Source organism: Salvelinus sp. IW2-2015, linkage group LG2, assembly GCF_002910315.2.
Source record: "Salvelinus sp. IW2-2015 linkage group LG2, ASM291031v2, whole genome shotgun sequence".
NCBI classification, from domain to species: Eukaryota; Metazoa; Chordata; class Actinopteri; order Salmoniformes; family Salmonidae; genus Salvelinus; species Salvelinus sp. IW2-2015.
The window spans coordinates 33981607-34003868 of record NC_036839.1 but is presented as its reverse complement, the minus strand read 5'-3'; the positions used below and the strand labels follow the sequence as shown (position 1 = coordinate 34003868).

Here is a 22262-nt window from a genome sequence, read left to right as displayed (position 1 = left end):
ACACCAGTACAGCACACACCACACACACACACACACACACACACACACACACACACACACACACACACACACACACACACACACACACACACACACACACACACACACACACACACACACACACACACTCTCAATCTGTCACAGACTACCCCGAGCCATGATTCTGCAGTATTAGGGACTTAAAATAAAATTCAACCCAAAAATTATCTATTTGTTTCATTAGTCCATTGTTGACATAAGCAAAACATTTTGGACTGTCAGCATTCAAGACATGTAACTTTCAAACAAATAAAAAATCCTCCCCGGATGATGTAAAATTCAGCATTACATCATACAGAGACGATCTCTGTATTTTGAAAGTTACATAACTTGAAAACTTGAAAGCTGACAAGCGAAACATTTGGGACTATGTCAACAATGGACTAATAAAGGAAAATTCCAACAAAAAGTATATTTTGGTATTTGTTTCAAGTCCCTCCCTGCTGGCTAACAACTGAAGTTAACTTCTTCGGGTAGGGGGCAGCATTTTCACTTTGGATAAAATGCATGCCAAAATTCAACTGCCTGCTACTCCTCCCAGAATATAAGATATGCATACTATTAGTAGATTTGGATAGAAAACACTATGAAGTTTCTAAAACTGTTTGAATGATGTCTGTGATTATTACAGAAACTTATGTAGCAGGCAAAACCCTGAGGACAAACCATTCAGAATTTTTATTTCTTTGAGGTCACTGTCTTTTCAATAGGTTTCATTGGGACACCAGATTTCTAAGGGACTGTTTGCAGTTCCTACCGCTTCCACTGGATGTCACCAGTCTTTGGAAATTGGTTGAGGTTATTCCTTTGTGTAATGAAGAAGTACGGCCATCTTAAATGAGCCCAGTGAAGCGTCTTAGCTCCTGACAGGTGCACTTATGTAGTATAATGTATTGTGAGTGGTTAATCCGAGGTAGTGTTCCACGGACTTACCCAGAAAAGTTGCGTCCATGATAGATTTTCATAATAGCTATTGTAATGATAGAATCCCAGACTGAGATACGATCCGGAGTCACAAGTATCATAGCTCATGGAGTATGTTCGAGTAAGACAGTCCAATCATGAGCTCGATCGATATACGGCTGTCTATGAGTCTAGGATTACACACACCTGTCAGCTTGTAGAAAGAAAGGAAGAAGGCGGAAGCTCTGCTCAGTACACAATAGTAGGTTTTGGGAGACAGAAGGTAGCTCTTTTGGTAAAAGGAGGTAAATTGCGTCGATGAAAGGATGAGCTCCGTAATGCGGCAAAGTTGGAAGCCATGTTCACTCTTGCATTATATATGCGTGAGAAAACGCTACAAGCCATATATATATTAGATATGAGCGATTTTAATGTGGTGTAAAATATATCATGCGACATGGGGAAAGTTACACTTACTGGTATACCCAATGACCAAGAGACCATTTCGTGATGCAGTTGGACGCCATATGTGAGGGATCTCCATATTGCAACTAATGCCCACGAGATCATCATCAGAGATTATATACCCTGATCTACGGTTAATAGCTTTAAGTCTTCCCACGTCAGCCGCTAAGCTTCGCATGCTGAATTATATTTTTATTTCCTGCCCGTTTTGTGTCCGTGCCTGCCCGAGTGTCCGAAATATGCCTACTCTCCGGTTTGTATCTAGACTGTGTGCTATATCCTCCCACAATCACAATACCAGCACGAGTTCTACACGGCATGCTTATACTCATTTCACATCCAAAAAGCGCGTCTTTTGAACATCGACATGTTTCTTGGATTCACTAGACAGGAACGCTAAGCACCATAGATTGAATATGTAAGCATAGTAGAGTCGAGAAGTTCCCCACGGAGGTGACGAGACAGAACTGACTGACTGGTACAAATCTATCACACCGTCGACAGTCTCGAGGAGACTATCGATGGCGATGACTGGCAGCTCGGGAGTACTCTTTGGCTGTGTAATGTTCTGATGTGTTCGTCTCAGTTTGATCCCTACGGCACACACCATGCGTATTCGACGCTATCCTCTGCAAGTGAGCGAGACAGAGGGTAGCTCGATATCTTCTCTATATGTCCCTTGAGCCCATCTTATACCTGCATGATCTCACAAGTCCAATATTAATACATATTTATACATTTGTCGCCCGGAGGGGCCATCAATATCAAAAGGGAGTCCGGCTTTTCTTTTAAATTCCTGTATACATCCTTAGCCCTAAAGGAAAAGTCCTACTGCACACCCTGATTATATGTACGATATAGACCATGATGAGAGACGAGAGAGTGCGCCATCCCAAAGTAAGAAGGGCGAGGAGGCGAGATAGCGAGTTCCCACCCTGGATCCAGTATCAAGGCCGATGTATTAGAGATGATATACGCTACACATGCACATTCTCAGTGAGGTGAGTGACAGTCGGAGTTGAGTTTTCTGATATTGCGAATTATTAAACATTTATCTAATACACAGAGAATGTTCAAATATTCCCCAGCTTCCTATCTGAAGTGCAGACATAATGATATTACATAAAATCGACGTTTAGTCCATGACCTTCGCGAATTATCCACATAAAGATGAATCTTTCAGATCACTCCACACTACGTTCTTGTGTGCACAAACCAATAGGTAATCGAGGTCACCTCCGTGGAGGTAAACAACTATCTTAATATACTATCAGCGACTCACTCACAGATCAGTTTTTGCTCAACATTAGTCAGGTACTATATATATACATAATTAGCTCTCCATAAAACACTAAGATACTAGATGCAGCAGCTGTATGTATCATACCACAAGTCTTGACTCGTAGCTTAAAACAGAGTTCCAGAGAATAATTCCCCTCTATATTCTACAACCATTCCCCAAGTGGCTCTACACAAAGCTATACTACTCCACAACTAGTGGGCGAATCCTTGTTAATTGTGACTCTCTACAATTGGGTGTGGCTTGTACCTCGTTGGATCGACTTAATTTACAAGTTCTCACCAAACACCATCGCGTACTACCATCGCCCTAACACCTCCTCTCATAGTCCTATATTGTGGTTAACATGCGTATATAGGCGACTCGCACTCAAAGAATCAGCCAAGACCTGCCAACCGCCTCTGAAGCTACTCTCATGTGCTACATGCTACCCAGATACACCAAATATATGCAACCACCCACAACGTTCTGATAACGACCACTAAGCGGAACCCCACTCAGCGGCCGCGCATATCCAGCAGCGGTCTCCAGCGAGGAGACCGACCGTTTATCCTCTAGTGTTTCACTGCGTCTACATCCCAAAGCCCAATGCACAATCGTATATTTGGCCAGCGTCTTTGTCCTCCCAGATTGCGTCTTAAACTGTCCAAATACCCCTGATGACTATAGCGAGAGACAGACCGAATTGGAGCCTAAGATAGAATACTGATTGACAGGCATGGGGATCTAATACATCTCCCGTCTCACTAAACTAAGTATTCTCTTTAAATCCACCCTCGTACTCAAGAGCAGCGAGTCCCTTACGATCTGCCAACATAACCTTGGACCTGTAGCACCAGCCAATCAGATAAGGAAACCAAAGCGTCAAGCCAAGAGAAGCACGGCATACAGAAAGTCACCCATGATCTCTTCCAATATTAATATCACCTGCCTCCTCTATATACAATATATACCCCAGAGCGTACGGTTTTGCAACCTGCACATGGGACAAAGAACTGCTACTTTTTGCGAGAAATGTCCTCTGGTTCTGATGAAACAACAATAAACCCTGGTTTGGACCAAAATGCCCATCGTTATATTTGGGAAAAAGGGAGGGCTTGCAAGTGATCCGTCACATACTTGCAACATCATCAAATTCTGCACATCTAGCACATCCCACTCCCTTAATGCTCAAATTGCTAATTATCCCAAATTCCTTGTCGTCCATAGCATCTGGATGGCCTATTTATTTGGCTCGGCAGCCATTCACCGTCTCCGTATCGTCTCTAGTGCTACAGTTGCCGTCATCACCACAGCGAGGTGTGAGCATTACATCTATGGTTTTCTGGTCATGTCTTCATTATATGAGACATATTCGAGTTGGTGTGCTCCTCATTGAAGGAAATATTGGAATAACTCTATTGTTGTGTGATTGTTTTTGTATTGCGACACTGTATGGTTCTTAAGCACTTTCAAGAATTCCATCAGAGTCAGAGGCCTAAGATATGCAGCTTTAATGAGAGTCGACTGATTAATGGCGTGCGGATACCTGGCCCAAAACTACGCTAGTAAGAGTAAGATACCCAACAGAACGCGTGTCATTCAACCTATTCTCTAGTAACGCAAAGCACATGGGTCTTAGGCCCCATAAATGTAAACACTTTTAATGTCAAGGACAGGACCTCGGATGATGTAGTCTAACCTTACAATCGTTCAAAACTATTGCATTTAAATCCATCAAGGATTTGAGTTCCTTTGCAATGTGGTACACTCAGCCCAACTATCCCTGCTTATACCTCCTGACATGCTCTAACTATAAATAATATTGTGCTAGTTTGAGCCCAGAACTGCGTCGATAAAACAAATTGTGTACCTCACAGCACGCATGATAGACAAGGAGGGCCCTAAATCAAACCTGGATTCCCAGTTACACACCTACTATGTCGAGAAAGGAATTGGAGTCTCAGATAATTCTACGCCCAAACTAAGTTGTGGGAGCTTGCTGTGACCGCCTACTCACACGTGCCACTAAACGTATGTTGACCCCAGGGTTACATCAACAAACTTGAGAAAAGAGTCTCCTAATGCTATACCACACTAGAGTTATTATTATAACCTAACCTCTGAACACAGTTTGTGAGTATTAGTATGTTATTAGTACACTTAGTCATGACTCCTCTGATTAAAGAGTTACTGAAGAGACTCACAGACACAAGTAAAATATGTTTTTTATGCAAAATAGCTGTGGGGGATTTGTGTTGCCCCTGCATGAGAACAGGGAATTTGCAATGAATAATTCTTTTCTCGTACGGGAGGGTCAGAGATCCCGAGAGAAAAAGACGAGAGAATTCCAAATGCAAACAACCTTGGAAAAGTTATACCACTGTTAGAGAGTAGGCTAACACCATGAACATGTTATCTGTGCATGTAGAGTAGTGTTATGTATAAACACAGTTAGACCACTGAAAATTACAGTGTGTCATAAACGCCAGGTATGTATCTACACCAAATCCTAAGACAACCTGATAACATGTCTTACTTCATGTGAGTTTCCAAATAAATGAATTCACGGGGAGTACTAATATACAACTGGCATCACACGTTATTACACTAAGGTAACCTCGAGTAGTACTCTCGAGTAACCCTAGTACCCATAGAGGAGTTTAACTAGAAACAATAAATCAGACGGTTTCGTCATTTCATTTCCTACAACAATGCTGTCGTTCTCTCTCTAAATGGTTCAAGCTTCCAAAATAATTAGGATCCCCATCACTGAAAGATGAACATCAGGAACACGCTATGTTTCTCTACCATATGACATAACCATTAGAACATGAACGTGGACACGACCATCACATTTGGTTTCTTTTCTACCAGAAGACTCTCACTTCAACATTTATCTGCCTGCCATGACGTTCCCATACCTTTTTCTATGCACCTTTCATCACCATCAAAATCAATGGAAACCTCCAAACTCAAATTTAAAAGTGAACCCATTCAGGCCGTTGTTGACCCACAACTCGGGGCAATGGGTCATAAACATTTAGTGTGTGCTTGAACAAGCTATATTTTGTGAGGGAGCATACGCGTGTTGCGTAGCGCTAGCACAGGGGTTGTCAAAAACTGGAGTCAACAGAGCATACTGCGCAGGGACCGAAGTCGTCTGAATTGTATATAATATATATTTTATATATATTATATATCATGGGACTCTTGTGTGAAAATTAATATTTTATGAATATTGCTAGATGCACCTTTAAAATTGGAGGAAATTCAAAATTGGGCTAATGTACAGGGTTTTTCTCATAGAAAAGTCTTTAGGTGGGCCATCTAATGGTTAATCGTTTTGGGGTGGGAAAACCGTTTTCGGTCAACTTAACGATGACCCAAAACCAGATAGAAATAATGCCAAAAATAGTATTTACCAAGTTTTTTACGAAAACACTTTGGGGGGGGGGGACCGACTCATATACACATTATACCACACAACCACATCACACACACACCTTTTAAAAGCTGATCCACCCCCTGGGGGAAAAACATTTGAAAGCTTGAATCCACCCCTGGAAAAAAATTAGCGACACCCCGGTGAAAAAACTTAGCTGAGTCCACCGGCGAAACATAAGCTGATCCACCCCCTGCGCGGAAAAACATTAAAGGCTGAATCCCACCCACCTGGTGAAAAACATTAAAAGCTGATCCACGCCGGAAAAACATTACGCTGTACTGGCTGAATAAAACATTAGTACCACGCTGCTGAAAAAAATAGATGATACCACCACCCTGGGGAAAACAAAGCATCCACCCTTGGCAAACCAAGCTGATCCACCCCCTGGTGAAAAAACATGTAAAGCTGGAATCCACCCCCTGGGCTGAAAAAACATTTAAAGCTGATCCACCCCCCCTGGGAAAAACATTAAAGCATGATCCACCCCTGGTGAAAAAACATTAAAGCTGATCCACCCCCTGGGAAAAAACATTTAAAGCTGATCCACCCCTGGTGAAAAAAACATTAAAGCTATCACCCTTTAAAACATACTATCCACCCCTGGGGGAAAAACATTAAACAGCTGATCCACCCACCTGGCTGAAAAAACATAAAGCTGATGCCACCCCCTGTGAAAAAAACATTAGAAGCTGATCCAGCCCCCTGGTGAAAAAGACATGTAAGCTGATCCACCCCTTTGGTGAAAAAACATTAACTATCCACCCCCTGGTGAAACAAACAGTTAAAGCTGATCCAGCCCGCTGGTTGACAAAAAACATTAAAGCTGAATCCACCCCCTGGCGTGAAAAAAACATTAAACGTCCCTGAAAAGTAAAGCATCCACCCCCTGGTGACAAAACATTAACAGCTGATCACCCCCGGTGGAAAAACATTTAAAGCTTGACCCACCCTGGTGAAAACATTAAAGCTGATCCACCCCTGCGTGAAAAAACATTAAGCTGATCCACCCCCCTGAGGAAAAACATCAAAATAAAAGCTAGACAAGGAAAGACAAGGAAAACGCCTTTCAAGGCACATTGATTCGGTAATGTTTGAGCAGAGGAACAGTGTTAATCATGGCAAAAATGCCTACAATTTGCTGGAAATATGCGCTCACATTTGCCAACATTTTCTCTCAGCTTCAATGGAAACGCGTTGTACAATTGCAGACAATTAGCTGTAAAACAGCAACAGTTTCTTCACCCACCCAAGGATACCTTTTCTAGCTAATAAACTGTTTGTAAAGGTTTTCTTCTTGGGTATGAAGGAGAGACCAAAATGCAGCGTAGCCAGTGCTCAACATGTTTAATTAAACAATAACCGTGAACACTTTAACAAATAAACAAATAACAAACGTGAAAACCGAGGAGCAAGTCGCTATTTCTGGTGCCAGACAAACACAGAAGACAGGAAACAACCACCCACAACGAACACAGTTGAAACAACTACCTAAATATGACTCTTACAGTAGAGGAACGCCAAAACACCGCCTCTTAATTAAGAGCCATACCAAGGCAACCCTAAACCAAACATAGAAACACACAACAGGAGAATGCCCACCCCAATACTCACGCCTGACCATCACACACATACAAAACAACAGAAACACAGGGTCAGAAACGTGACACTTAGAGTAGACACTTCCTCTTTCCAATGAACTGTGGGGGAGGTCAAGATAATGAAAACAGTCTTCTGGGGTTCGAGTTAACGCAAAATTCAATTTTTCACACCATTTGTAATAATCTGAGAAATCTAAAAAAAATGCTTCTTATGTAATTTTCTGCTCGGCCATCAGACTCATTTTTGTGCCGTTCAGTCTGCACTTCACTCTGAGTGCGAATTCACTGAGAGCATTCTTATCAGCAGACAGCGCTCCGACTGATTGCCAGCTACTTTCTTTAAATCAAGCAAAACAATAGGAAATGTAGCTGAGTTACATATTTCTTGATTGATAACATTTAGAAATATGGCATGGCCATGCATCATTTTTGCAAGAAAGACTTTGCTTTTTCATTTTTAAGGTAAATTGTGTGCTGCTAGCCAATATAGCGTTGGACGTTGTTGTCATCTGATGAAAATTAAACTAGTTTCTGCCGGAATGCGTTTCACAAATGTGTTTTTCTTTAAGAAAACCCTATAGTTCCACGTCCCTGATAACTGTACTGAAGCAAAAAATTACTTGCTTTCAATAAAAAAAGTGCAGGTGGAAATGGTTTAAAAACACAGATTCTTTTGATGGTCTGAGTTTTTGAAAAGACCATTCTGAACTCTAACGAAACCCCTAGTCGGTCTACCAAATCTGCATTTAGTTTAAAATGTTGCCATTTATCATTTCCCTGGTAAAGACGTAACTTTTTTTTGCTAACATTATAGATGGTTGCCAGTTGCCTGGGCAGGTCCTTGGGCAAGAAGTCTAGCGTACCTGTAGTCTTCCAGTCATTTGGCTAACGCTAGTCGGCATTGGCTTGTGAAAAAACTTCTAACTTCCTTCGTACTGCACGCAGATACAAAATGGTTATCCACGAGTTCATCAGACTCGGACAAGAAGAATCTCTAGTATCGCCTTTAAAACGTCACTGCATTTAGATGTTGGATCTATAGTATAGTTAAAACAGCAGTCTCCTCTTTCATCATTGTCTCCTATTTCGCAACTGGTTAATTGAACTGCGGCGCCTCACATTCACCATGAAGTGCAGGCAAACAGGCTATCAGCTCGTCACCACCGCTTTACAATGTGAGCTGGAGGGACAGTATGCATTTTTGAAAACGTACTTAGTTTTGAAAAACCGAATGTTTAACTTCATATTGTTGAAAGCATGGTCTTACCTTGCTTCAAATTAGCCTATTAGGATTTAGAAGGAATCTATAATCTGTTTGCCTTCATTAGACAACGTGTTCCAATATTTTCTGAAATCCCCAGTGATATTTATTCCCCATAGTAATTCGTTATGGAATTCCATAACTAAATAACATCTGTCATTTTAAGAGTCATTTTCATCTTTATTAATATTAGTTGAATGAAAAAGCATTGTTAGTTTTAGTCTAAAGTCCAAGACACTTGAAAACTTTATTACGACGGAAGATAGGAGAAAAGTTAATTACTTTTATAAATTTTAAAAAAGTACATGCTAAACAGTATTATGCCTTTTTACCAATTTGGTATGAAAGATTCTTATATTTTAAATTTAGCTATTTTGAAGAGAAGAAAAAGCCACGACAATGCATATGATAGAATGTAGACGTCTAACTACAGTGTGTGTGTGTGTGTGTGTGTGTGTGTGTGTGTGTGTGTGTGTGTGTGTGCCTACCCATCTGTGTCCTCTTGCTGAGTGAGATTTGGCACATTCTCCTGCTCACTGTAATGTGTCCCTTTTTTAGGCCAGCTAGAAAGCCTGAATCAATTTTTACTACGACACTTTGGGTCTTTAAGTAGTACATCAGGGAGAAAGTAAACAACCCAAATCATCTAGTCTCTGCCATCATACTGTAAAACGGGCAAATAATCTCCATAGCCTTTTTGTTGCTGTAACTTAAAACCCCTACTGAAGAATAGTGTTAACTGGTTCTAACTTAAAACCCCTACTGAAGAATAGTGTTGACTGGTTCTAACTTAAAACCCCTACTGAAGAATAGTGTTGACTCTGGTTCTAACTTAAAACCCCTACTGAAKAATAGTGTTGACTCTGGYTCTAACTTAAAACCCCTACTGAAGAATAGTGTTGACTGGTTCTAACTTAAAACCCCTACTGAAGAATAGTGTTGACTCTGGTTCTAACTTAAAACCCCTACTAAATAATAGTGTTGGCTCTGGTTGGAGTTTTAAGGAAAACGTCATCCAATGAATAATTATCTTTTTGTCCCTCTGACTACCTCCATCTTTTCTTTTTTCTCTCTCGCTCTTCCTCGCTTTGTCCCTTTCCCCACCCACTTATCTTTCTCCCATCCCTCCCTCTCTTCTTGTTCTTCTCTCTCTCCGCCCCTCCCTCCCCCTGTAGACCATACATCAGTTGGAGGTCTGGGAGACAGTTTCTATGAGTACCTGCTGAAGGCCTGGCTCATGTCAGACAAGACCGACACAGAGGCACGCAAGACCTACGATGACGCTATCGAGGTACGCACCACACCTTTTATCTGGTCTCCATGGTCACTGGCTTCCCTTACCTGGTCTCCATGGAGATGGCTTTGATTGGCAAACACACAGCTGTGTTTCAACTCATCTAGCCTACCCTGAAAKRGCAACTACCTTGCTCTATATCCTTCAGGCCAGATAGTTAGGATTGTTCCTCAACTCCTCAGTCCTTTAACTTCATTGGGATAGGGGGCAGCATTGGGAAGTTTGGAAGAAAAGGGTTCCCACTGTTACTTAGGCCCAGAAGCTAGGATGTGCATACAATTGGTAGATTTGGATAGAAAACACTCTAAAGTTTCCAAAACTGTTAAAATAATGTCTGTGAGTATAACAGAACTCATATGGCAGGCGAAAACCTGAGAAAAATCCAACCTGGAAGTGGAAATTCTAAAGTTTGTAGTTTAAGTGAATGCCTATCCAGTATCCAGTGTCTGTGGGGTCAGATTGCACTTCCTAAGGCTTCCAGTAGATGTCAACAGTCTTTAGAAGTTGTTTCAGGCTTCTATTGTGAAAGGGGAGAGAATAAGACCACTCAGTGTAAGTGGCTCAGCTGAAAGCCATGAGTTGTTAATCGCGTGTGGCCGTGAGCTCTCTTTCCTTTCTAATGAAAACGGTATTGTCCGGTTGAAATATTATTGAATATTTATGATAAAAAGATCCTAAGGATGGATTATTAACATCGTTTGACATGTTTCTACGAACTTTAATGGGACTTTTGGATGTTGTTGTGCCTTTGGAATACTGAACTAAACGTGTGAACAAAACRGAGGTATTTGGACATAAAGAGGGACTTTATTGAACAAAACGAACATGTATTGTGTAACATGGAGTCCTCGGAGTGCCACCAGATGAAGATCATCAAAGGTAAGTGATTCATTTAATCGCTATTTATGACTTTTGTGAGTCCTCTCCTTGGCTTGAAAATGTCTGTATGGTTTTTGTGGCTAGGTGCTGTCCTAACAAAATCGCATGGTGTGCATTCGCCGTAAAGCCTTTTTGAAATCGGACACTGTGGTTGGATTAACAAGAAGTTTATGTTTAAAATGGTGTATAATACACCTTGTATTTTAATTATGAGATTTCTGTTTGAATTTGGCGCCCTGSAATTTCACTGGCTGTTGTCGAGGTGGGACGCTATTCCCAGAGAAGTTAACTGCAGGGTCAACTGAGTTCCATGTTTGACTTTTATTCAGTGTGTGATTTAGTTAACAGTAAGCAGATGCCTGGACTTTATGGCCAGTTATTGATGTTGATTGATCAGGTACAGTAGGTGCCAGGGAGAGGAGAACAGCAGATTCTGCTGCTGCTCTCAAGGACTGGAGCTGAGGACACTTAGACAACATAGTCCCTGGCACAGCGGTGGGAACAGGAACAAAGTACCTGTCCTTTATCTCTCTCTCTGCTTCATACACACACCTACCCCTTCTACCATCACCACCCACACACCCTCCTCCCTAAACACACACCTTGCTCTCCTACCACCACCCACACCCTTTCCCCACCTCCCTCCAGGCCATCGAGCGTCACCTGATCCGTAAGTCCAACGGCGGCCTGACGTTCATCGGGGAGTGGAAGAACGGCCACCTGGAGAGGAAGATGGGTCACCTGACGTGCTTTGCCGGGGGGATGTTCGCTCTGGGGGCCGACGGCTCGCCTGACGACAAGGCTGGACACTACCTACAGCTGGGGGCTGAGATCGCACACACCTGCCACGAGTCCTACGACCGCACCGGTGAGACACATCTAAACATATAGGGAAATCAAAGAAAGTTCAGGTATAAATGGTAACTTGTTATGGGGTGGTCTTGGTACTATGGATTTGAGTTGTTCCCAGATGTTGAGTTAGATTTAGTGTGAGCTCAGGATAATGTGTTGTTTTTTTWAAAGTGAGGTTACCATTGGAACTGGCTGAACTTCCTGAAAGTAAGATTTGACTGATGATATTTCATAGTTTTATCCAGCATAGGGTTGCACATTTTGGGGAATATTCAGAGGTGGAAACTACGTGGGAATTAACGGGAATATATGGGAATTAACAAAAATATATGCAAATTAATATTAATAGCATTTATATGTAGATGGTTTTTGCATTGGATATATTTACCATATCAAATGGAGACAAACATAAACATTTTACCTTATCATAAGTAGACATAATTGCAAATGATTAAATCCTTCCAATAGAAAAAAATAAATGTAGTTTCGAATTGAACTTTAATTAAATGAGTTGACTCGGGATGGGATGATTTTACTGAACAACAAAAGAAAGGGAATATTGAATGATCCCCAATGATCCATCGCGTCTCCGAGAAACGTTTTCAACATGCATCTGTAAAATGATAGTCTAGAAACTAAAGCTTTGGTTGTCTTCCTCTCAGGCTTCCATGTCTTCTCCCTGGACCTCTTTAATGTCCACCTCTTGCACATCAGACTGAGGCCTCATCTTCACTGTCACTTTCCAACCTTGTTGAGGATGGCTCGTTGTCAGGCTCAAAAAGACCCAAATTTGCCCGGATGGCCACCAATGTTTCAACCCTTGTATTGGTCAGCCTGTTGTGTGCTTTGGTGTGTGTGTTCCCAAACAAGGACCAGTTGCGCTCTGAGGCGGCTGATGTTGCTGGGATTTGGAGGATGATGGAGGCAACAGGGGAAAGAGCCTCAGATGCACAAAGTCCCTTCCACCAGGTGGCTGATGAGATGTGTTGGCACGACTGCCATATTGCATCTCCATCCCAAAGCCCTTGCTTGGAAGTGTACTTCACCAGACTGCCAAGAACCTCGCCCTCATCCAGGCCAAGGTGGYGAGAYACGGTAGTGATGACACCATAGRCCTTGTTGATCTCTGCACCAGACAGGATGCTCTTGCCAGCATACTTGGSGTCCAACATGTACGCTGCGGCATGTATGGGCTTCAGGAAGAAGTCTTCACGCTTTTTGATGCATTTCAGAACTGCTTGGAGCAACAGTGAAGTGGGCAGGGCAGTACGGATTTCTTATCTTACATCTGCAAGCAGAGTCTGAACATCAGACAGGATGGCATTGTCTCCCTCAATCCGTGCAATGGCTACTGCTATATGTTTCAGGCTGCTTACCCTCTCTCCCAAAATACATCATCCAGGAGGATCCTCTTGATGGGGCTGTCCATATCGACAGACTGTGATATGGCCATTTCTTGGAGAGATACCTTTCCCTCCAGGAGATGTCAAACATGATGACAACACCACCCCAACGGGTGTTGCTGGGCAGCTTCAATGTGGTGCTCTTATTCTTCTCACTTTGCTTGGTGAGGTAGATTGCTGCTATAACTTGATGACCCTTCACATACCTAACCATTTCCTTKGCTCTCTTGTAGAGTGTATCCATTGTGGAGCAGATTCAATGCACGATCAGCACAGCCAATGGGTGTGATGTGAGGGTAGGACTCCTCCACTTTAGACCAAGCAGCCTTCATGTTCGCAGCATTGTCTGTCACCAGTGCAAATACCTTCTATGGTCCACGGTCATTGATGACTGCCTTCAGCTCAAATGAAATGTAGAGACCGGTGTGCTTTTGTAGAATACTGGTGGAGGTGGTGTAGTTAATTATTCTTTGCCCAACAAYATTCGACCACCCATCAGAGATGATTGCAATACAGTCTGCTTTCTCTATTATTTGCTTGACCTTCACWTGAACTCTGTTGAACTCTGCATCCAGCAAATKAGTAGATAAAGCATGTCTGGTTGGAGGGGTGTAATGCTGGGCAAACAACATTCAGAATCTCTTCCAATACACACTGCCTGTGAGCATCAGAGGTGAACCAGTTGCATACACATTAATCAGCATTTCTCTGACTACGTTCCTCCATTGAGTCAAAAAAACTTCTGATTCCAGGAGGACCGTGAGCTGTTGCTATCGATAAGGTGTCTGATTCATCATTTTCACCTCGAATAGAAGTAGAGGGACTTTTGTCAGAGGTTGCTTGTTGTSAGWGCTGAGGGAACTTTATGMACTTGGCCAGATGATTCTGCATCTTTGTTGCATTCTTCACATATGATTTGGCACAGTATTTGCAAATGTACACAGCTTTTCCTTCTACATTAGCTGCAGTGAAATGTCTCCACACATCAGATAGTGCCCGTGGTATTTTCCTGTGAAGATTAGGGAAAACATTTGTAAAAAAAATAAAATAATACAATTCCATGTACAGATAAATAGTTGAGCAGTTAGATTAAACATCTCCTTTGTAAGCTACATGTTTTAAAATGAAACATGTATGGAAACGCCAAATAATAAAAATTCCTCAGACATGCATGTGTCTTATGCATGTGTCTTATACCATTTTAAAGGTAATCTTGTTGTTAATCCCACCAAAGTGTCCGATTTCAAATATGCTTTTCAGCGAAAGCACCACAAACGGTTATGTTAGGTCACCACCAAGCCACAGAATAAGCACAGCCATTTTTCCAGCCAAAAAAAGCACAAATAGAGATAAAATGAATCACTAACCTTTGATGACACTCATGGAACTTCATTTTACACAATACATGTATGTTTGATAAAGTTCATATTTATATAAAAAAATCTGAGTTTACATTGGCGTGTTACGTTCACTAGTTCCAAAAACATCCAGTGATTTTGCATAGCCACATCTATTCAACAGAAATACTCATCATAAATGTAGATGATAATACAAATTATACACRTGGAATTATAGATATACCTCTCCTTAATGCAACCGCTGTGTCAGATTTCAAAAAAACTTTACGGAAAAAGCAAACCATGCGATAATCTGAGACGGCGCTCAGAACAAGGCAAATTAGCCGCCATGTTGGAGTCAACAGAAACCAGAAATTACATGATAAATATCCCCTTACCTTTGATGATCTTCATCAGAATGCACTCCCAGGAATCCCAGGTCCACAATAAATGCTTGATTTGTTCGATAATGTCCGTTATTTATGTCCAATTAGCTACTTTGGTTAGCGCGTTTGGTAAACAATTCCAAAGTCACAAAGCGCGTTCACTAAAACGTGAAGACATGTCCAAAAGTTCCGTAACAGTCAGTAGAAACATGTCAAACGATGTATTGAATCAATCTTTAGAATGTTGTTAACATACATCTTGAATAACGTTCCAACCGGAGAATTACATTGACTTCAGATGAGCGATGGAACGGAGCTCACTCATGTGAACGCGCATGGTCAAAGAATGGTCACCTCATGGCAATGGTGACTAATTATTCTCTCATTCGGCAAACCCATTCATATCTCGCTGTAATTTCAATGGGATCTTGGTTGAAAATCCACCAGCCTCAGAATTTCCAGGATTTTTTCTCATGTTTTTGCCTGCCATATGAGTTCTGTTATACTCACAGACATAATTCAAACAGTTTTAGAAACTTCAGAGTTTCTATCCAATACTAATAATATGCATATATTAGCAACTATGACTGAGGAGCAGGCCGTTTACTCTGGGCACCTCTGTGCACCTTTCATCCAAGCTACTCAATACTGCCCCTGCAGCCATAAGAAGTTAACACAAACTCATGTATGTCATATAAAATATATTGTAATCAAAACTTACCAGAAAGCATGTAGTCTTTGGCTCAGACAGTGTAGTAGTGTGGGCTCAATAGCATCTCATTAGTGTAGGGAATAGTTTAACCAAAATATGAATTGAAATAGAATTGCCTTATGTGTATCCCACAAAAATGGTTAACTGTTATAAGCTAACTTTTTTTTATGAATTTAAGCAAAATTCCCCAAATTTACCGGAAAGTTTCCGACCCTTTGCAACCTGAATCCAGTGGTCTCTGGTTCCCATCCACAGTGASAAGGCGTGCAGAACAAATCTGTCATAAGTCTCCTGGCTACTACTTGATCACTGTAATCTGCTCCTATTACTCTAAATTAAACAATTGGCAGGAAATATGTTGTGTACTTATGCTAAACCAGAAAAATCAATGGATATTGAATATCTCTCCCTCCCTCTCTGTAGTGTTGAAGCTGGGTCCGGAGGCCTTTAAGTTTGACAGTGGTCTGGAGGCAGTGGCAGTACGTCAGAATGAGAAGTACTACATCCTGAGGCCAGAGGTCATCGAGACCTACTGGTACATGTGGAGGTTCACCCACGACCCCAAGTACAGGCAGTGGGGCTGGGAAGCAGCACAGGTGAGCCACTGGAAAATCACTCCAAACTATTACTACTATGATATTGCCCTTATGCTTTTACTTATCCATCATGCCCAATCCCCTATCACCTCCTGACCCCTAGCAGTACCTTCTCTGCACCAGTGTACATCTGAAAGAATTGGATAAGTGCATGGACCCTTTGTAACTTAAAAAAGAGAGCGGATCAGAGTGTCAACACACAACAGACTAATGCTACTTGAGAACTCAATTTTCTCATTTTTTCTCTCCAGTTATAGTCCTATTTTTTCCATCTCTGTTCCCTCTTAAGGCTTTTATTTTCAAAGGTCAAAGTGAAACACTCTTATACCTCTGCTTTCTCTTCATCCTCCTCTCAACCACTTAATCACTCTGCTCTCATTTTTCACTTCCTTTCTCAATCACTCCTCCTCTCCTTCTCGCCACCATTCACCTGTCTTATCTCCCTCTGTCGCTCTATTCTCCTCTCCCTCTCCCCCCTCCTCGCTTATCTCATCTCCTGTTTCCCCGCTCTCGCTCTGTTCCTGTGTGTTTGTGTTGGTGCTCTTAAGAGCTGTTGTTGTGGGACTGAATGCAGCCTCCCTCAGCCTGAGTGACTGAGTGGAGATGAGGGAGTTCTCTTCTTTGTTCTAACCTCGACTGCTCCTCTGCACCATGCACATCTCTCTGCTTTCCTCCTCTCATACGCTCTCTCCTTTCCTCCTCTCATTTGCTCTCTCCTTTCCTCTTACGCTCTCTCCTTTCCTCTTACGCTCTCTCCTTTCCTCCTCTTACCCTCTCCTCCTCTCTCTTACGCTCTCTCCTTTCCTCTCCTCCTCTCTCTTACGCTCTCTCCTCTCTTTTCATCTTACCCTCTCCTCCCCTTACCCTCTCCTCCCCTCTCTTACGCTCTCCTTTCTTCTCCTCCTCTTACCCTCTCCTCCTCTCTCTTACGCGCTCTACTTTCCTCTCCTGCTCTTACGCTCTCTCCTTACCTCTCCTCTTTCTTACGCTCTCCTTTCCTATCGTTCTCTCTCTTACGCTCTCTCCTTTCCTGTCGTCCTCTTATGCTCTCTCCTTTCCTTTCATCTCCTCCCCGCTCTTACTCTCTCCTCTCCTCTTACGCTCTCTCCTCTCCTCTTACGCTCTCTCCTCTTACGCTCTCTCCTCTCCTCTTACGCTCTCTCCTCCTCCTCTTACGCTCTCTCCTTCTCCTCTTACGCTCTCTCCTTCTCCTCTTACGCTCTTCCTTGCTTCCCTCCCTCTCTACCTCTTTCTGCCCCCGTCTCGTTCTCTTTCTGCCCCCGTCTCGTTCTCTTTCTGCCCCCGTCTCGTTCTCTTTCTCCCCTTGTGATGAAAATCACCTGACAGTTCTATACAGTTTGATCTCCCTACCTGTCTCTAGTGCTCCTACACCATCACATCAGCTCACGTTTGATGTCACACACACTACTATTTTACCTGAGGCTCTGTGTAGTAGGCAGCTTACCTTCCTAAGTCCTAAGCTTGACCATTAGTGAGAACATCTAAGATCATTGTCTAGGGGTAACTTCATCCTACTTKGTCTAAGCGTGTGCGAGTCATGTGTGTTGAGGTTTGTTGGCCCAGCTGTTGTAGTGCACGGCCCTGTGAAATGAGCCCAGTAGAGAGCAGCTGTACACACACACACACACACCCTTCTCCTCCAGGTAGAAGAGAAACAGACTCTTTATTAACCCAGATGGTATTAGGACTGCATTCTAGTTCAGGTGTGCATGTGGCTGGGTAGTTGTGATGTGCATATGTGGTTGTGCCCAGGCCTGAAGTACAGAGGCAGTCTAGGACGCTATGTGTGTGTGTGTTCAGGAGGACAAACGCACACACACATCGGATGCGGTGGTCCATGAAAAATTTAAAATAGTTCCATCTCCTTCTGAGAGATTCTCCTGACAGCTACTGACTAATAGAGGGACATTAAGAGAGAACAAGACAAGTACCGATAGAGAGGGAGAGAGACACTGTGTCAATTAACAGATCCACCATCTATACCCTCCCTTGAATTACACCTGATGCGGTGCAGAGGGAAGAAGAGATTTAAAAAAGAACTGATTAACTCTGTCTGGACACTTGAGAAAAGAAATACTCTGTGCATTGTAAAATCACAGCTCTAACGCTTTGACTGAGGTCACAGACGGAGACATTCCCTTCAAATCTCAATTACAACAAAGCGATTTGAAATCAAATGTTATTCATCACATACCTAGTTTAGACTAGAGTGGTGATGGATAGAATGTCTCCTCCAACCCTTAAACACAGTGTTTTAATGGTATAAGAGTCTACCCATCTCCTGACTAAATTATAAATGACTGTAATGTAAATATGTGGTAATTAAGTGCTGCTCTCGGTCTCCCCCTCCAGGCCATTGATAAGTACTGCAGGGTCAGCGGTGGGTTCTCTGGGGTCAAGGACGTCTACTCGTCCAACCCAACCTACGACGATGTCCAGCAGAGCTTCTTCCTGGCCGAGACGCTCAAGTAAGTCTTCCGCCATTTGCTGCTCCTTTACTGCTCCTCTGTGTACTGTTCATTCACATCCAGTTGGTATGAGATGGGGATGTCCTGGCAGCCCCCAGAATGCACTGGAACTGTGTGCTCTGCTCCCCCCCTGCTGGTCGCTCTGCTTGTTGCTGTTCACAAATACTACTACAGCACTGATGAACAGAATATAGCAGCTGAAAATTGTCTGCTCTCCCTCCTCTTTACTCCTCCCTCTCTCTTCTCCAGGTATCTGTACCTGTTGTTCTCCAGTGATGAGCTGATGCCTTTGGAGAGCTGGGTGTTCAACACGGAGGCCCACCCCCTGCCGGTACTGCACCTTGCCAACCTCACCCTCCCAGGGAGCCAGGCCCAGCGGTAGAGACCAGGGGACCTCCAGGGGGCCACAGCGGCCCTGTCTGCCTCCATCTCTCCCTCTCACTGCTACAGACAGCAGAAGGAGAGAGCTCAGACCACTGCAGAGTGGAGGGGACTGAAACAATAGCCTTTCTCGCTCTTCTTTAATTCTCTGGCTCGTACTCTTTCTATAGCTCTCTCTGCTTCTCGTCAGGACGGAGGGTGCGTTTGACTTTTGTGATTGGCTGGGAAGTCCTCCTATTCGTCGTTACTTTTTTGTTGAAACACAGAGCCACAATCAGGAAGCTTGATTGTTTTGGCCAAACTGTCTCATAATGGATGCACACAGGAGCAAGACAGTGTGTACCAACAAACAGACAGATGGACCTTCCTCTGAAGGGATGTGTATGTTTCAGACAGACTGACAGTCAAACCGAAGACTATGGGGTTTGTTTTCTTTTGTCATTTTGTGTCCTGGACGCTGATTGGCGGGGACATGACAGACTGCGACCGTCCTAGTCCTTCTGCCATTTCCTGTTTACTGTCTTACTCTGAACTTTGACCTGGAACTGTATCAGTGTCACTTTGTGGACGGGAGCAACGGCTTCATGCCTACCCTTCTGGAACCTTTGAAAAGTGGACCGGTGATATGGACCTATTTTCCATAGCATTCTCTATGCTACATTCTGCCGTTTCTGTATACTTTCTCCTCTTTTGTCTCTTTCTGTCACACTCTCTCGCTCTGTATCTCCCTCTCCTTCCATCTCTTATGATTAGCAGGTGACGTAGCTTAGCCTGGCCTCATGATGTTGCTGCTATTCAACCGATGCTGCATCTCTACCTTGTCTTACCACCATTCCAACTCCCTCCATCTTCTCTTTCTTGTCATTCTTCTTCACTTCTCCAATCACGCCTTTCTAGACTGGTAAACTTCCGTTCCTGTCTTTTCCATAAATCACCACCACTCCACAGGCAGATTGGGACAAGGCTTGTTTTGGCAGTGTTTTCTGTCTGCTGATTAAATGGCCCCTATAGATAAATTGTTATGCACTTTGTTGTTTGTATTACTAAGAGGGAAAAGAGTTACACCACTGTCGGAGCTGAAGACACAAAGCCCTCCATTTATAATCTCTGTGTCTTTGACAAGGACCCATAGTGTTGCACTGCCACTGATGGGGAGGGCCTGGAGTTCTTACTGTTTAGGAACAACTCCTCACCCTGCTGATAGGATTCTACCCAAACTGTTTCTTGTTCTTATCCTAATCACCACTCTCAAATTAGGACTTGGCCTCAGTCACCTGTGCAATGAGTGTAATGAGTGTATGTTGAATGTTAAGGCATTCATTCTCTATGGACTTGTGTGTTCTAAATTGATCTATTGTGTTTTGTGTGAATGTGGTTCCTGCAACAGTAGATGGAACGCAAGGAAGTCTGCTGTGTTCAGTGATGAATCTGTGATTGGTGTGTTGATGTGGATGGGGAGGGGAATACTTTAGGTTTAGGGGGCTGAAGGTAACACTAGGAAATAGAACGGTACCTTGCAAGAAATAACATTTTTGTTGGACCTATACATTAATTTAAAGCCTTATCAAGTGTTACTATGTGATGCCTTTCTCCAATACTGTGCTTTTTCATTATAATTTTTTTACAAAAAGTTATTCATACACCAGTTCCTTTTCTATAGCCACCCTGCTGTCCTCTAAGCAGAAGCCACCCCTGCTGTCCCTACTAGCAGAGCCACCCTGCTGTCCCTCTAGCAGAGCCACCCTGCTTGTCCCTCGTAGCAGAGCCACCCTGCTGTCCTCTAGCAGGAGCCACCCTGCTGTCCCTCTAGCAGAGCCACCCCTGCTGTCCTCTAGCAGAGCCACCCTGCTGTCCCTCTTAGCAGAGCCACCCTGCTGTCCCTCTAGCAGAGCCACCGCTGCTGTCCCTCTAGCAGAGCCACCCTGCTGTCCCTCTAGCAAGAGCCACCCTGCTGTCCCTGCTAGCAGAGCCACCCTGCTGGTCCCTCTAGCAGAGCCACCTGCTGTCCCCTAGCAAGACCACCCTTCTGGTCCCTCTAGCAGAGCCACCCTGCTGTCCCTCTAGCAGAGCCACCCTGCTGTCCCTCTAGCAGAGCCACCCTGCTGTCCCTCTAGCAGAGCCACGATGATGATGATGATGGGCTGATTACAGAACCACTCACCTTGCCAATCGATAAAGCCATACTATATTTGTGTTGCTGCTTAGCTAATTGGTTGGTTTCTGTCACTCATTTCTCATGTGTTCACTGAGTACCACCTGGCTGCACCTATATAACACCTGTCCCACCATCTCAACATTCCTTTTTACTCTGTCACACCCTTTCTACTCCTTCATATCCCTACAATTTTCTATTTGTCTCTTTCTCTCCAGCTATCCCTCCTCCTGTCCCCATCTGTTGGCAGCTCAGTGTCTCCGTCTCGTGGTGGAGGCAGTAGCAGCAGCCTACTGGTGTAGAACGTTATGAAGTATATGTATCACTGTTCGCCCCCCTGTCCCCACCTTACTCTCTGACATTACTGCTTTCTGTCTGCGGAGGAAGCCCAGGCCTTCTTTGGCGCTGTCAGTCGCCGTGAGGATGTTGATTTTGGGAAAAAAGTGTTCTGTATTTGTATTTTTACTGAACAAAAAAAGACATGTAAATATGTTTAAATGAGACACAAATTCAATAAAGATGTTATGAAAAGTGAACAGAATAACTAAAGCGGTGTGTTGGTGATGATTGTTACCTGTTGTTCACTCTGTTCCCTTAACTAATGACGTTTACATGTAGGTGTTAGCTTGCGGTGTTCAGCACCTTTTTACTGTACCTCTTTATAGAAGGTGAAGTCAGGTCTTCTCTTTCAGCTCCTATCCTGAGGGGGCAGTCTTGGTTAACAAAACATCAATCCAACAGCTAAGGCTTAACAATAACGTTTCATTGATTTCGCAGATTTTTAGATC

General features: G+C 43.2%; 1 protein-coding gene across 2 annotated transcripts in view; it reads left to right on the top strand.

Annotated features, from left to right (window-relative positions):
• The window catches only part of LOC111978806 (mannosyl-oligosaccharide 1,2-alpha-mannosidase IB), a 133107-nt gene extending 111832 nt beyond the window's left edge, over positions 1–21275 (top strand). For both annotated transcript variants that reach the window (XM_024009060.2, XM_024009069.3), the window contains exons 11-15: positions 10169–10284; positions 11815–12034; positions 16280–16452; positions 18826–18941; positions 19191–21275. In XM_024009060.2, the coding sequence (XP_023864828.1) occupies positions 10169–10284; positions 11815–12034; positions 16280–16452; positions 18826–18941; positions 19191–19323 (758 nt within the window). In that variant the 3' untranslated portion in view covers positions 19324–21275. The remainder of the gene's footprint in view (positions 1–10168; positions 10285–11814; positions 12035–16279; positions 16453–18825; positions 18942–19190) is intronic.
• Positions 21276–22262: the final 987 nt, after the last annotated feature.